The sequence below is a fragment of the Pagrus major genome, chromosome 19 (genome assembly GCF_040436345.1).
Source record: "Pagrus major chromosome 19, Pma_NU_1.0".
Taxonomy (NCBI): domain Eukaryota; kingdom Metazoa; phylum Chordata; class Actinopteri; order Spariformes; family Sparidae; genus Pagrus; species Pagrus major.
Genome location: NC_133233.1, coordinates 26,449,764 through 26,466,648, shown reverse-complemented (window position 1 = coordinate 26,466,648; position 16,885 = coordinate 26,449,764). Strand labels below are relative to the sequence as shown.

The window sequence follows — 16,885 nt, the reverse complement described above, 5'->3', positions numbered from 1 at the left end:
CTTGACAGGAAGAGGAGTCATGTTTCTGTGGAGGAGCAGCTCTGCAGCTGTGCTTTGTGTCAGGACGTCCTGAAGGATCCAGTCTCTACCAGCTGTGGACACTGGTTCTGCAGGCAGTGCATCACTTCATACTGGGACCAGTCTGCTTCATCAGGGGACTCCTCCTGTCCCCAGTGTGGAAAACGATCCAGAACAAGACCAGCCGGTCAGACCAGCAGTGTACAATGTAAGACTCTACATCTCTACCCATTAAACATGTCACCTGCTACATGTCATTATATTTATTTAAAGACTTACAGTCAGTGCGTTCAACCACGTGGACACAAACCCCAAAATCACAAGAACCAAGCAGGTACATCAGCTTCATCAAATGAACTGAATGCCTTCTAGTAAGTGTTCAGGCTGAAGAAGTGCACAGTTCCTGCTCTCCTGACCTCAGTCTGGAGCTCGTTCCACCATCGAGGAGCCAGGACAGCTAACGGTCATGATTTTGTTGAGCTGTAGCTGGACCCTCTCGTAGTGAGGGAGTAGCCAGCTGACTGGCAGTAGAAGAGCAGAGTGGACAGGCTGGTTTGACCATGACTTGAACGTAGGATGAGTCTGAGCCATTTGCAGCAGGATAGGCAAGTACCAGTGACTTGAATCAGATCCCAGCAGCCACTGGTCTCCAGTAGAAGGTGCTGAAGTCTGGGAGAACTTGGGTGTGCTAACTTACAGTACACGTGCGTTACGAACACCAGAGAGGCTCTTTTCAAAAGAGGTCTGAAATAACCAAAACAGTCAAGTAGTTGCAGTAAAAACATTATAAATGTGATCATAAATCAACACCAGCAACAAATAACAGAGGGTCGATGGGCCCACCAAAATCAACAAAGGGGAAGAGGAGCCAGAACAACCCACAACGGGCTGTAGGATCTTGGTTCTGCCCTTGAAGCCAAACCAACATTAGAACTGAACCTAACAGAAACAAATCCCCCAACAAACTGGACTACTGCACCAATAAAACGAGACGATTGTAATGTGTAAAAACAACCACAGGAGCAGCAGACAAGCTGACAGAAAGCTCAACAAGTCCTGGATCCATTAGTGCCAATGCCTCCACCTCAGTGGCTGAGTACCATTTCTAAAGGCTCAAGTTTGTTTGAAAGATAAGAAATGGGATGCTCTACCGTTACAGCCTCCTGCAGAAGGCCAGTGCACACACAGCAGCACCTTTACTGCTTTATATATTCTTATTTTGGTCCTTTTAAACGAAAGTGAAAATAATGTGCAGATTGTCGTTGTGTTTTGTTTTGTCTCACACTTTTCTCCCTTTTTTTAGTGGATGTTGGTCTGCAGGAGGTGTTAGATGAACATAAGATCAGTCTGAGGAGGAGATGTGAACGTGTGACTGAAGGAACTGAAACAGGAAGTGATGAAACAGGAAGTGGAACCCTCCTCAACAGGATCTACACTGAGCTCTACATCACAGAGGGACAGAGTGAAGAGGTTAATACCCAACATGAGGTGAGACAGCTGGAGACAGTTTCCAAGAAGGAGACCCTCCATGACACTCCAATCAAGTGCAGCGACATCTTTAAAGCCTCACCTGACCAACAGAGACGCATCAGAGTCGTTCTGACCAACGGCGTCGCTGGAGTTGGAAAAACCTTCTCAGTGCAGAAGTTCACTCTGGACTGGGCAGAGGGCTCCGAAAACCAAGATGTCAGTCTGCTGGTTCTGCTCTCGTTCAGGGAGCTGAACCTGATCAGAGATGAGCAGTACAGTCTTCTCAGGCTGCTCCATGTTTTCCATCCAACATTACAGAAGGTGACAGCAGAGAAGCTCGCTGTCTGTAAACTTCTGTTCATCTTTGACGGCCTGGATGAAAGCAGACTTTCACTGGATTTCAAGAACCATGAGGTCGTGTCTGATGTCACACAGAAGTCATCAGTCAGCGTGCTGCTGACAAACCTCATCGAGAGGAAGCTGCTTCCCTCGGCTCTCGTCTGGATAACTTCCCGACCTGCAGCAGCCAATCAGATCGCTCCTTCACGTGTCGACAGGGTAACAGAAGTACGAGGCTTCACTGACGTCCAGAAGGAGGAGTACTTCAGGAGGAGGTTCAGTGATGAAGATCTGTCCAGCAGAATCATCTCACACATCAAGACCTCCAGGAGCCTCCACATCATGTGTCTGATCCCAGTCTTCTGCTGGATCACTGCTACAGTTCTGGACCACATGTTGACTACAGGCCAGAGAGGAGAGCTGCCTAAGACCCTGACTGACATGTACTCACACTTCCTGCTGGTTCAGACAAAGAGGAAGAAGCAGAAGTACGATGAGGGACGTGAGACGAGTCCACAGGAGCTGACGGAGGCTGACAGGGAAGTTCTTCTGAAGCTGGGGAGGCTGGCGTTTGAACATCTGAAGACAGGAAACATCATGTTCTACCAAGAAGACCTGGAGCGGTGTGGTCTTAATGTCACAGAGGCCTCGGTGTACTCAGGAGTTTGTACAGAGATCTTCAGAAGAGAGAGTGTGATCTTCCAGAAAACAGTCTACTGCTTTGTTCATCTGAGCGTTCAGGAGTTTCTGGCTGCAGTCTACATGTCCCACTGTCACACCAGCAGGAACACAGAGGTACTGGAGGCTTTTCTGGGAAAAAAACATGTTGATTCAACACTGGATGTCTTCCTGAACAGAGTAATGATGAAATCCCTAGAAAGTAAAAATGGCCACCTGGACCTGTTTGTTCGCTTCCTTCATGGCCTCTCTCTGGAGTCCAACCAGAGAATCTTAGGAGGTCTGCTGGGTCAGAGAGGCAACAGTCCAGAAATCATCCAGAGAGCCATCAACAACCTGAAGAAGATAAAGAAGTCGACAGAAGTCTCTCCTGACAGAAGCATCAACATCTTCCACTGTCTGATGGAGATGAACGACCACTCAGTTCATCAGGAGATCCAAAAGTTCCTGAAGTCAAAGAAAAGATCAAAATACCTCTCTGCGATCCACTGCTCAGCTCTGGCCTACATGCTGCTGATGTCAGAGGAGGTTCTGGATGAGTTGGACCTGAAGAAGTACAACGCATCAGAGCAGGGACGACAGAGACTGATTCCAGCTGTGAGGAACTGCAGGAAGGCTCTGTGAGTCCAGATAAGATTATCATTGTGTGTTTATTACATTATAAAACAATGTTGAGCTGACGTCATCAGTATTAAAGATCCACACGTTACACACATGCACAGTCTAAAAGTTCAGCTCTATAAAAGTCAAACAAGTAAAACTTGCTTTTTGAAATATTAGTACTGTTTGTGTTTTGCACTATAAATATCTAAAAGGAAAAAAAGTATCTTCTATCATCTTCTAACTCTCTTCAAGTGATGGAAGATTGAAACATGTTGTTACAGTCATTTTATCACAACAGTCTTATTGTTACAGTGGATAGAGTTTCTGCACTTTGTTTCTATAATGTGTCTGTTTATTGTTCTTATTATATACAGACACACAGACATGTGATATCTGTGATCTGCTGGATCTGTGAGGGTTGAGGTTTTTAGTCGGACCCAAAATGCAGAGACTTGAGATAGAGATGAATTCAAAGGTGATTTATTGAGGTAAACAAGTTGGTGCTGGGAGCGAGGAGGACAGGCAGGCAGGATGGAGCGATGGAGAGAGTCCAGGCAGATGGGTGAAGCTGCGAGCTGAGCTGAGAGACGCTGAGGATCTGCACACGTGGAGAGGGAAAAACATAGGAATGAGATGGCGTCTAGTCATAGAAAAACCACTGGAGCACAAAACACGTAGTCAACAAAACACTAGATGACACTGAGATAATGTTCTGAGGTTTAGCAAGAGCACAGGTATAATCACCCAACGTGATGCAACAATCTGCCACAGGAGTGGTGAAGAGACCAGGGTGTTATAGCCGGAAGGATGAAGGACTGATCTGTCCATTCTCACAGTGTCTAACATGTCTATTATTATTGCTTGGTTTGAGAGGATGTCAATCGAGGACATGTTCCCTCTTGAAAAGCAAAACAATCTCCCTCTCCATTCTCATTGAATAAAAGCAGCAACTTTACATTGTTTCCTTCCTTATAATCAGTTTCTTTTCTCACCTGTTTCTGTATTATAAATGAGTTTGATTCATCAACACCGAGGACGCTCTCTCTGTCTCTCTCTCTGGTAGTATTTGAATGGACTGGTCTGTAAACTGGTTTACTCCAGAGCGATCACACATTCAGCTCCTGGGACAACATCAGGGTTCATCCTGCCAGTGAAGGAGAACTCAGCAGGTTCAGTTCAGTGGAGAGATTTTATCATCACCAGACTACAAGAAGAAATGATGTCGTTAAACAGCTGAACTCCACTTGAGTAAAACTATTCACTATGAAATTATAATAAAACAATCTTTGATGAAAAGCAGAGTGATATTAAAAGATGCATAGACTACATACAAGCACATGACTGAGGTCAATACATACAAGTGCTGTTACAACCTCCAGTGATTGTAGCACTCAGTGGACATCATGTTCAAATAAAGTTTAACAGACACAGATCACATCACCTTGTTTGGGAGACACTTTGGTCTAAAGCTGCCATTGAGGGATCATTAGTTTGCTCAAGGACACTTTGACATGTGGACAGGAGGAGCTCAAGTTTCAAACCACAAACCTTGTGATCAATGACTGACCAGCTCAGGCTGAACAACTGACCAGCTGAGCTACAGCCAAATGTGTTGATGTCTGTTTTTTAGATAAAGTGTCACATTTTATTTGACCTTCAGTTTTATTTTCTCTGTCATCACAGACTTTCTGGTTGTGGACTCTCAGAGACTGACTGTGAAGTCGTGGCCTCAGCTCTGAAGTCCAACCCCTCCCATCTGAGAGAGCTGGACCTGAGTGAGAACAGTCTGAAGGATTCAGGAGTGAAGCTGCTGTGTGAAGGACTGAAGAGTCCAAACTGTAGACTGGAGATCTTGAGGTCAGTTCATGTATTTTCTCTTGTGCAGTGTTTATCTCCCTAATTTAAATCCACAACAGAACTTTTAAATATCCTTTACTTGTCTTGTTTTCTGTGTTTGTCTGAACACAACTCACAACAGCTCTTTTTTTAGTCTGTCAGCAGAATTCAGTCTGGACTCTAATTGGATTCATGTTGTTATGGATACTGTAGTGTTGGGACCGGTGTTAAAGAGGGTGCAGAGTTCAGCAGCATGTCGATAACATGTGTTGACATGAATGTGGTGACATTTAGATGATGTCTGTAGAAGGCTGACATTACAACATGATGATCCACAATAACACAATAACAAAGTCACTCAATCATTTTAGGATTCAGCTAATTGATGAGGACACAGTAATGTTGAACTGCACAGTAAACAACTGAACATTGATGGAATATAAACAAATCTTTATTACATCATTTATTCTTTATTCAGATTGAGTCTCTGCAGTTTGTCAGAGATCAGCTGTGCTTCTGTGGCCTCAGCTCTGAAGTCCAACCCCTCCCATCTGAGAGGGATCAGAGATTTATGAAGCTACATGATGCTTATACTGACTGAATAGTTTAAACTGAAGATGATTTGATTGAATCTAAAATCAGTTTTTGTGAGTTTTTATTTGTTTGGCTTCACAACATGAGTTTGTATAGATGGAGCCACTGGTGGAGCTGCAGAGTTTAAGAGGTGAAGTCACGACGTCTTTATTGAATTAGCAGCACGTTGTCATTAATATTAATGAGAGCTCTTTGTCACCTTCTGTATTTTAGAGGTTTTAACCTGCGTCCTGTTGGGTTCAGATGTTTGGAGTTTCCATTTTCTCATTTTCTTTTTGAACAGATTATTAATCACTGAATGATTTCAAGCAGGAACATTGTCTTCTAAACTTACATCATTTATTCTTTATTCAGATTGTGGAGCTGCAGTTTGTCAGAGATCAGCTGTGCTTCTCTGGCCTCAGCTCTGAAGTCCAACCCCTCCCATCTGAGAGAGCTGGAGCTGAGAGGAAACAACCTGCAGGATTCAGGAGTGAAGCTGCTGTGTGATCTGAAGAAGAGTCCAGACTGTCGACTGGAGACTCTGAGGTCAGTAGAGGGTTGGAGTCAGTTCATGCTGGTTTCAGCAGTATTGTACTAAACACAGTATCAAAGTAAAGATCCAGTATTTCCTGCTTTCCTCAGTGAAGCTGTGAGAGGAGAACGGTGACAGGCTTCATGATTGGACAGAAAGAGAGAGCAGTCAGCCAATCAGATTGGAAGCTTGTTGTGATCGTGTGTTTGAGTTGATGTGAAGACGACTGTTGTTGTTGTGTTCATGTGTACAGGAAGTAAAGCTGGATCACAGCTGACAGCATCACAGGATGTATAGAGACAGTGTCCTCATTCATCAAACTGTCGGAGCATCAAATCTGATCTCAAAGTGTTTGTTCTCTCATTTCAACACTGAACAACTGATCAGTTCATCTTTGTCACAGCTCTCAGATCAGTCTGACTGAAGCCTGCAAATCACTGGCTCTTATTTCAGAGAACCATCATTACATTTAGTAACCATGTGGTCTGTATACGGACCAGAACCTCTGCTGAAGTCCACAAACCACAGCTGATGTTGAACATAATAAATATAGATGCTGGTTTCTAACAGCTTTGAACCCAAACAGCCGTCCATCATTAAAGAGAGCAGTGAATATCTGTGTTCCTGCAGTCATGATGCGTTCAGGGACTGTCAGCAGTTTATTTCCACTGTGTCCTTCAGTGAAAGCTGCAGAGTAAACAGACTTGATGTCCAAAGTGTCTGCAGGTCTGTGAGCTTCACTCCAACACGTTAACATGAGCTGAAAGGAAGCTGGCTACGCTACACAGCCGCTCCACTTGTGGTCTGAACAGGACTGAAGTCCTGCTGGTCTTTATATCACTGACTGACAGCTGATGGAGGGAGTCTCTGTCAACACTCATTTATCACTTTACTGTCTCTCTGCTTCTCTCATCAGGTGGTGGTGATCTCTGTCAGAGTGATGAGGAAGGTGGAGGTGCTGAGAGGATCAGCTGTGTCCTGATGATCCAGAGAGGTTGAAGCAGCACCATCAGCTGGTGGGTGGAGAGGCTCTGACTGGGCCGTGTTACTGGGAGGTGGAGTGGAGAGGAGAGCTTCATCCAGCAGCGACTGACGGACCAATCACAACAAGTGGAGATGACTGTCAGTGCTGCAGTGTGAACTGCTCTGAGATCAGCTCCACTGTCACACACAATGTCCAGTCCAGCATCGTCCCTGTGTTCCTCTGGATGTGACAGAGTATCATCAGTGTATCTGGACTGCTCTGCTGCTGCTCTGTCCTTCTACACAGTCTCTGCAGACACACTGACGCTCCTCCACTCCTTCTGCTCCACACTCAGACACCTCCTCCACCTGGAGCCTGGACGTGAGTCTGCATCACGTTCTGTCTTTCTTCTTCTGATTCAGTCAGTCTGTTTATACACTGACTGGTTGTTGAATGATGGAGAACGCCTGTTCATTTTCATATTATGCTGTAAAATGGAGGTTGATGTCAGAATGCAGAAGTCTGCAGTGTCATATTCATCAGTGCAAGATTATTTCTGTACATGTTCTTTATTCTGTGTGTTTAGATTTTTTATTGCATATGAATCTCTTTATATTGTTATTAAACAAAGTCAAATGTTTATTCTTCTGTAATGAGCAAAACATTTATGAAACAATATTTTGATGGTTCCACTTGTGTTGATCAATTTAATCAATTAATTAATTAATTTTTTCAGAATATTCACTTTTTTCTCAGAATTTTTTACTATTTTCCAACAAATCCTCCCGTGATGTTTTACAGGTAATTGTGTGAAATGGACCATGTAAAAGTTGAGGAGTTACTCTCTCACAATGAGGTAATTTTATACGACACAGTTAATGTGTAAAACTGCAGCTCCTGTTTTAACTCCAGCTGACTGATGACATCGTCGGTTCTGTCTGAGGGACCTGTTGAACAAACACAAAACAAAACATGGAGTCCAATAATAAATGTCAGCAGGGCTGAGATGTTCCTTTAAACATGTTCTCCAACAGTGTCACTAATTACCTGTTCAAAATGTACTCAGGGACGTCATCCAGGTATCACAAGATTAAAGTCATGTAACTTGATTACTTTCCTTTACTTATGCTAATAAAGACGAGAGAAAAGAAATATCAATGAGATGACTTTTATTTAATGTTAATAACGAGTGTATATTCTTACAGAATACACAGTTACAGACGAGTATATCATTCTTTATTTTGAAATTGTAATCTTGTTAGTGATCCCCTTTGTTACTGAATGCATCTGTAATCTAATTACATCTTTTATTTCTGTAACTTTACTCGAATACAGTTACCTTTTTTGTGTCCGAATTATGTAATATGTTTTTAAATATGTAAATATGTTTTATATGATGAACTTTAACAGAAAATCCACAAAGAATAGCATGAGTCCATCTTTACTGTTGATTTGTAAAATGTTTTTATTATTATTATTATTATTATTATTATATTATATTATATTATATCTCAATTATAAAGAGAATGTGTGCATTAATTGAAGCATCAGTGTGTTTTGTGAATTGACTGTGTGTGTCAGACGTGTGAGTCTGTTCTGACCTCCGGTGGCTGAACTTCACCTCGCTGCAGTCATGTGGAGGTGAAATCTCTGCTGGAAGAGGCTGCAGCCATGAAACTCCTCCAGAAGAGGTCAGTGAAACCATCTGTCTGATCCAGTGCTGTGTCATGTTAACACCACAAGCTTGTGCAGTGTTTGCAGAGCGGGACTCAGCTCAACTCAAATGCTTTTTTCAGTTTATTTTCAAACAGGACAACAACAAAAACATATGAAAAAATAAAGCTTTACAACCAAATGGCAGTGATATGTTCAGAAAACATCTATACAATTTATAAAGTCATTACGTGGAGCTGTCTGCACATTCAGAGGCCGACTGTACATAAAATATATAAAATACGTGCCATAACAACAACAGACAAAGCCACATGAGAGAGTCTTAAAAGAAACACAGTGTATTAAACCATCGTCACACCAGCAGCTCATCAGTAGTGTTAGAAAAAAAAACCTCCTCTTGGGACCAAATTTCCACCCGACACCTGAACTCATCCTCAACACTCCAAGATAAAACAACATTTATTTTATGACTTATTGTTTATGAGTCCATCTAAACATTTTCTGTTCTTGTGAGCACTACAAACGTAATCTCGTTTCACCATCCTGTAATAACATTATAAGATGAATGAATCTTGAACGGACAGAAAAACCAGAACAGCAGAATACTGTCTCGTCTCTGCGTCGTCCCTTTCACACATGAAATCCGGACGGTATCCAGAAAACCAGATCAGCTTCAGAGTCTCTCGTACAGATTACTGCCACATCTGTTTGTTATCACGTGATTAATATGTCACACACAAACTCAGGAAATCACTTTTCTACCTTCGAGTTTGCTTTTCAGAGCTTTCTTCAGTGTAAATTATGTCTGTATTCTCAATAAACCACACTCAAGTAAAAAAAAAAAAGGGTTTATCAGCCTTTAAACTTTAATTTTTTATAAAAAGAAAAGATTGTTTCCCCTTTTTCATTTGCAGAAATCTTCTTCTAAAGGTTTTGCAGGGTGAGAACTTACTGGTGCAAGTTATAGGAAGGTATTAAGTTATTGTGTGCATGAAGTCAGAAGCAAAGTAAAGTAAAAATGTGACATAATAATCTCTTTTCTCCTTTTATTTGACTTCTTTCATTTAAAATAAACGCTGACTCTGACACGTACATGCGAGCAGGGTGTTGGCTGTTTGTCTGTAGATGTTGGAAACTTTAAGTTGGACTCAAAGTGAAATGAGACGATTGAGGAAAGTGTTGATGAACTCAGGTGTGACAGGTTTCAGGGTCAGTTTGGAGACAGACTGATGAGCTGCTGACGGTCTGCAGCTGCCTCTGCTGGCAGAAAGTGTGAACAAAGAGTCTCTATATTCTGTCTCTTTCATTTCCCCATCAGAAATCACACATTTGGACAGTTAACGTCACCTGTTCAGGTGCTATTTCAACCTGTTGGCTGTGTTTTCCTGCTTGTATGTCAGTTAAAATGCTGTTAGTTTTCCATCCCCTTTATAAGTAATAGGGCAGTTGTAAGCCTTTGGTTTATTGTGTCACAGTTTATGTTTGTTAAAGTTCACATCAGTGTTAAAGTGTATGACTGTTAATACTCCATACCTTAGCTTTCCCATATCATTCATAGGCTTTATATATACACACACAGTGGATATAAAAAGTCTACACACTCCTGTTAAAATGCCAGGTTTTTGTGGTGTAAAAATATGAGACCACGATGAATCATTTCAGAGCTTTTTCCACCTTTAATGTGACCTATAACCTGTACAACTCAATTGAAAAACAAACTGAAATCTTTTAGGGGGAAAAAATAAAAAATAAAGAAATAAAATACTGTGGCGCTTCGCCCTCCCTGATGGAAAGTGATTTAAATTTTTTTTTAATTTTTATTTTTTCAAAATAATCTTTTTAAAATAAATAATTACTGCTCATTCTACAAATAAATGTGTTTTTAATGATCAAGAACAGCCATATATATATATATATATATACATATACATATATATATATATATATATATATGTATATATATATGTATATATATATATATATATATATATATATATATATATATATATATATATATATACATATATATACATATACATATATATATATATGTATATGTATATATATATGTATATGTATATATATATAGTATATATATATATACATATACATATATGTATATGTACATATATATATATTTATATATGTGTCATTTGCATTTGCAAAGTCACCCCAGCGCTGCAGCGGCTCAGCCAATGGCAGACTGTTGCTGGGACAAAAAAACACATAGCAACGGCCATTTAGCCAATTTGCGTCGTCAAATTTGATAAGCTCGGGGCGCTGCCGTTAAGTATCTTAGCAACCAGAAACAAGTGTGGGAAATCGAGATGGCGGCGTCAAGTAGACAACAAGAAGACACAGGGCTTCAGCTGCCCACAGACTCTGTAAAGTGTCTCTTGCTGAACCCTTTCGAAAGGAGAACTTTAGGGGGAAACTTCGTGTTAAAGAACTTGGACCTGAGAAGCCCGGTCTGAGTTTAACACAGCAGACACACGAGAAAGGTAAAGTGTCCCAGAGGAGCCTCTCTCTGAATCGGTGCGACAGGAAGGCTCGGCTAACTGGATGTAGCTTTGCAAATGCAGTATTCTGCTTCCCGTGTTTACTTCTTAAAATGCCGGGGACAGATACTACATGGACTGTAACAGGAGCTAGAGACCTAAAACTTTTATCAGAGCGGATTAAAAAACATGAATGGTGAAGCGAAGGTTCACATGAACAACGCTGTCAAGCTAGCCATGCTAGGCGGGACTAGCATAGCTGCTAGCTGGATGAAGGACACAGGACTGCGGTGAGGAAACACAATGAAGAGGTGGACATGAACACACATTTTATCGAAGATCACTGATTGTGTGAAATTGTGTGGAGCTTGTGAGCTGGCATTGCGAGGCCACGATGAGACAGCATCCTCCGACAACCCCGCGTTTTTCTGGGATTAGTCGATGTTGCGGCGTCGCTGGACGGTGTCAGAGGAGCAGCTGAAGACCGCCACTGTCTTTAAAAGGCCCCTCAAAGACGGGTCAGAACCAACTTCTGGACTGTCATGCTCACACTTGACTCTCACTGGATGAGTGCTTATGAAACTTTAAACCAGTCGGACCAGCTGGGCGGCCTCGACCTTGCCGTGAAACTCCCGCTGTAAACTGTGAAGTGATTGTGTTTCCAGTGAACTACAGAAGGACGGAGGACATTTAAGAAGAGGATGTCTGTGGTCAGGTGTCCTGTACCTGGTGGTCCTCACCTTTCTGTGGACTTCTAACAGAGGAGGTGAGTGAGGCGTTCACAGCCCATCTGATCTTCTTCCAGTCTGAACTTAGATCACAGATGTGTTTAAACTTAGTACAGGAGTCATTTTCTTTCACCAGGAAATATAATGAATTCAGATATACCTATAATATAAACTGTTGAATCAATCCACCTAAAAACACAAAGAAACTACACATTCTCTCTCTAGTTTTGGTGTTCGTGTCACAGTTTTAGGTGTTTTTTAATGTCTTATTAAACTGAAGCTGCCATCTCATTATAATAGGAGAGAACTCAGTTTCATGTGTTGTAGATAAGCTGTAAAATGACCTTCACCTGGACTATACTGGGTGACGGAGTTAAGAGTGATCATGTTTATTGAACCACACACACGCACACACACACACACACACACACACACACACACACACACACACAGCAGAGATCAACACTGTAAATGCTGAGGGGAGGAGACACAGTGACTGTGTGATCCAGACACATGAGAACAGGGAGGGAACTCAAAGTGAAACTAAACTGAGCTCAGACTCCATTTTGTGTCGACAGCAGGTGGAGCAGAAAACTGAACGCTGTGTCAGGGTGAGTGTTAATCCAACATTTGTATTATTTTACTGTCAAAGTCTCAAAGTCTTTCTCTCCCTGAGGACTGTAGAGGAAAGACACGCTGGAGTAAAGTCAACAGTTTGATGAAGTAGATTCAGAGACAGATTGTGTCTCACTTCCTGTTCTCTCAGTGTTGTCGGGTTTATGTCTGCCGAGTTGGTATATGTGACGATTTCTGGTTCAAGTGGGACTTTGAGTCCCTAAGCCAAGTCCCTATGGACTGAGCTATTGCCGCCCCCAGAATGTGTAACATTTAATCAATATCCTCAAATAGACCTGTACTAAATGTGCAGTGACAGCCCAAACGTAGCCGTGTTCTAGTCTAGACGTCAGGTTTACTGTCTTTACTGTCTCTTAGACATTATATTGTTTGCTGGTTGTGTCTGCAGCTCACCCGTCATTCCTCCTCTACACAACCCCCAATATTAATCACCTTACATCTTAAGACATACGATTTGAATCATATCATATATGTATTTTATTTATGTTTTTCATTTATGAAGCTTTATTTGTTCATCTTTGTTGTGTTTTTATTTTTTCCAACTATGACTTTTCTGTTTTATGAGTCATGGAGAGAGTATTTTGAAAAGTAAAACATGACTACACCCTCTAATGTATGTTGTGTTTTTCAGCCCTGTCCAGTACCAGTTGGCCTAAAATACTCAGGTGCCTTTAAACAATAATTCAGACTGTGAAAACTGTTGACAGCTCGGTGTTTAGTGTCTTTTAATGTCCTGGGGTCCGTTTTACAAAGCAGGTTTAGTGAAAACTCTGAGTTTGTTAACCCTGAGATGAGGGAAACTCTGAGTTTTCCATTTCACAAAGGGAGGTAACTCAAACCAGAGAAAGAGGAGTAACTCTAGCCTGTTTCACAAATGGAGGTAACTTAAACTCTGGGTCTGTTACTGCGGTAACTTACTCTGTGAACCTAACCTGCTCGCTGGCAGGTTTTATCAAAGAAACTCAGAGTTTCTCTCTGTCTCCGCCCTCTTTCAGACACACACGGTATTTGATTTCCTCATTCATTCAGTCAGCAGGCGAGTTTTGCCGTAGCATGGTTACTGTTACTTAAAAAAATATAATAAAAAAAACGTCAGTAGGCCGATATTATAAGTTATATTAGGTGGTGACTTGTTTCACTAGCATGGCGTGTCCTTTTGATAATGATCCCGTGGATGAAGGTGCAGCATTACTGCGCAGAGAATTAAATATTTGTCGGGAGATGATTATCAGACCCCGCATAGATTAATTAATTAATTAATTATCTTTTTGAGCGGTACCGTTTCACGTCACAGTCCATCATCTATATACACAACCTAATCCGTCCTTACATTTGCAACATAACCGGAGTCATGCTCTCACATCAGCAGATATTGTGTGTTGCACTGCGTTTATTTGCAAATGGGAGTTTTTTGTATAACGTCGGAGATGCAGAGCACTTGAGTAAGGCAACTGTATGCAGAGCGGTCAGAAGAGTGTGCCTTTTAAATTTTTAAATATAATTTAAAAATGTTTAAATATGATTTAAAAAATTAAACTAATTAATTTAAATTTACGCTTTGACCCGAGCAGCAATGTTCTCCCACACCGTCTCCCTCTCTTTTGCAGCTGCAGCGGTGTTGCACTTCTTCCTAAAAACATGCTCAAACTCGCCGAATGAGCGCATTAAGATTTCTAATTCAAGTGGGGTGTAAAACACGCCCCTCCGCTTCTCCGTTGCCATGGTGACTCGTCGAAACGGGGCTCCATTGATGCTGTCTTTTTAAAGTTGTGGCGCACGCGCTTAACTCCGGGTCAAACAACTCTGAGTTGATCAACTCAACTCAAATCAGCTGTTCTGGAACCGAAAACTCTGAGTTTTCTAACTCAGAGTAGATCGACTCAGAGTTCAGGGTTAGACTCAGAGTTTGTTGAACCTGCTTTGTGAAACGGACCCCTGAAATAATACAAGTCATCAAATGTGGACAGTGCCACCTCCTGTGTCCAACCTGTGTCTGTACGTTGACAGCAGTAAACTATTTCAGGTGTGGTCAATACATTTACACACTCTCCTAAGATCATGAGAAAATCCCCCGATGTCTACGCCAATCATCCAGTGTGCATTTGTCCTTTAAAAAGACGAGGAAACTGTCTCCCGTTACCACCGACATACATCCCTGTGCCAGGTTTAAAAGCTGTGTTCGTGTCTTGGGTTCGTCTGACTGAGCTGGTTTAATAAGAAAACAATAAACGGGACATGGAGACGTGATGTTAGTGCACTGAGCAGCAACATACTTCTTTTCTCATCCTCTCCCCACAAACAACAACAACTGTTGTCCTACGGCAACTCTGAGGGGACACACCTCTTAGTTGTTCTCTCTGGTGGGGAAACCTTTTGAATCAGGATGTTACGATGGTCAGGGATTAGTAGTCCAGGCTGTCAGCCATCGGTGATGGACGATGGCATCGTTCATCGGCCCAACCCCACTCTTGAACAAACTCTTTTCCTCATTCTTGTGATTTGAGCTCACCGTCAGTGTAACTGTTTTACTCTCAGACTGACTGAAGTCCAGAAGATGGCCTCCTGGAGACGTGGTGTGGAGGAAGAGGAGGACAGAGCAGAGTCTCCAGTACCCAGCTGTGTGTCTATGAGGAGTGACTGGTCCAAAGAGGAACCTCTATGGTTCAGAAATGGACCTGGACCCTCAGACACACAGTAAGAGAACCACTACTAATATATACGACTCATGTTCAGCTGCTTCTGCCAACGTTTATTTTGTGTTTATCTAATAAAATTTCTACTAAAATATAATTGCTGAGTAAAATTTGTGACACAAAAAGAAATGAGTCACAATCTTCCTCTGAGTATCTGACAGCTGTCAGTCACCTAAAAGCTGTAATCTAAACTAAGAGAAGTGATACAAACTTTTAAACCTCCTAATTATCAACAGCAGCAGCAGTTTGTGTATTTAGAGCTTCATAAATGACTTTGTCTTCAGAGAATTTATCAAAGATTCATGTGATATTAATAAAAACATGTTGTTGCAGAGTTCAGTTCAACAGACAGAGAGCAGAGTCTCCAGTACCCAGCTGTCTGTCTATGAGGAGTGACCAGTCCAAAGATCTTCCTTTATGCTTCAGTAATGGACCTGGACCCTCACACACACAGTAAGAGACCTGCTACTAACTTATTCATGTGACTCATGTTCAGTTACTTTTGTTGATTTTGTGTTTATGTATTAAAATGCTCTTCAAGCTTCCTCAACCCAATGGCCAGAATAAATGTTGGCTTGTATCTTTCTGCAGAACCACGGGCAGGTTAAAACTTTGTTTGTTGATGTTGCAACTTTAAGTTTCTTTAGGTTCAATCTTCAAGTGTTCACTTCTCACAGCGCTGTGCTTATGCTCTGGTTAAGTTTAGGCACCAAAATAACCTGGTGAGGATTAGTAAACATCATGTTTTGGCTTGAAATACCTGAATACAGTAAAGTATATCGTATCGTATGTCATCATATGGTGATATGACACGTTCTGTAAGATGTCAGTATGGTATGTCGCCTATTACATGTACAAATTTGGATGATTTGTAGTTTGCAGAAATGTTATTGGATCTTATGTTATTTCTGCAGCAAACAAAATGAGAATTTACACTTTAAGACAGTATTTTTAGTTTTGCCCTTGTATCAACACTCAACAAATCATTGCAGTCACTAAGAAATGTCTTGACAGGAAGAGGAGTCATGTTTCTGTGGAGGAGCAGCTCTGCAGCTGTGCTTTGTGTCAGGACGTCCTGAAGGATCCAGTCTCTACCAGCTGTGGACACTGGTTCTGCAGACAGTGCATCACTTCATACTGGGACCAGTCTGCTTCATCAGGGGACTCCTCCTGTCCCCAGTGTGGAAAACGATCCAGAACAAGACCAGCCGCTCAGACCAGCAGTGTACAATGTAAGACTCTACATCTCTGCCCATTAAACATGTCACCTGCTACATGTCATTATATTTATTTGACTTACAGTCAGTGCATTCAACCACGTGGACACAAACCCCAAAATCACAAGAACCAAGCAGGTACATCAGCTTCATCAAATGAACTGAATGCCTTCTAGTAAGTGTTCAGGCTGAAGAAGTGCACAGTTCCTGCTCTCCTGATCTCAGTCTGGAGCTCGTTCCACCATCGAGGAGCCAGGACAGCTAACGGTCATGATTTTGTTGAGCTGTAGCTGGACCCTCTGGTAGTGAGGGAGTAGCCAGCTGACTGGCAGTAGAAAAGCAGAGTGGACAGGCTGGTTTGACCATGACTTGAATGTAGGATGAGTCTGAGCCATTTGCAGCAGGATAGGCAAGTACCAGTGA

General features: G+C 41.9%; 1 protein-coding gene across 1 annotated transcript in view; it reads left to right on the top strand.

Moving 5' to 3' along the window:
• Window positions 1-16,885, top strand: part of LOC141014347 (uncharacterized) — a 72,427-nt gene that overhangs the window by 42,458 nt on the left and 13,084 nt on the right. The window contains 9 exon segments of the mRNA XM_073488085.1: window positions 9-226; window positions 1,322-3,125; window positions 4,792-4,965; window positions 5,893-6,066; window positions 11,107-11,158; window positions 12,475-12,527; window positions 15,088-15,246; window positions 15,579-15,698; window positions 16,260-16,477. Coding sequence (XP_073344186.1) covers window positions 9-226; window positions 1,322-3,125; window positions 4,792-4,965; window positions 5,893-6,066; window positions 11,107-11,158; window positions 12,475-12,527; window positions 15,088-15,246; window positions 15,579-15,698; window positions 16,260-16,477 — 2,972 coding nt within the window.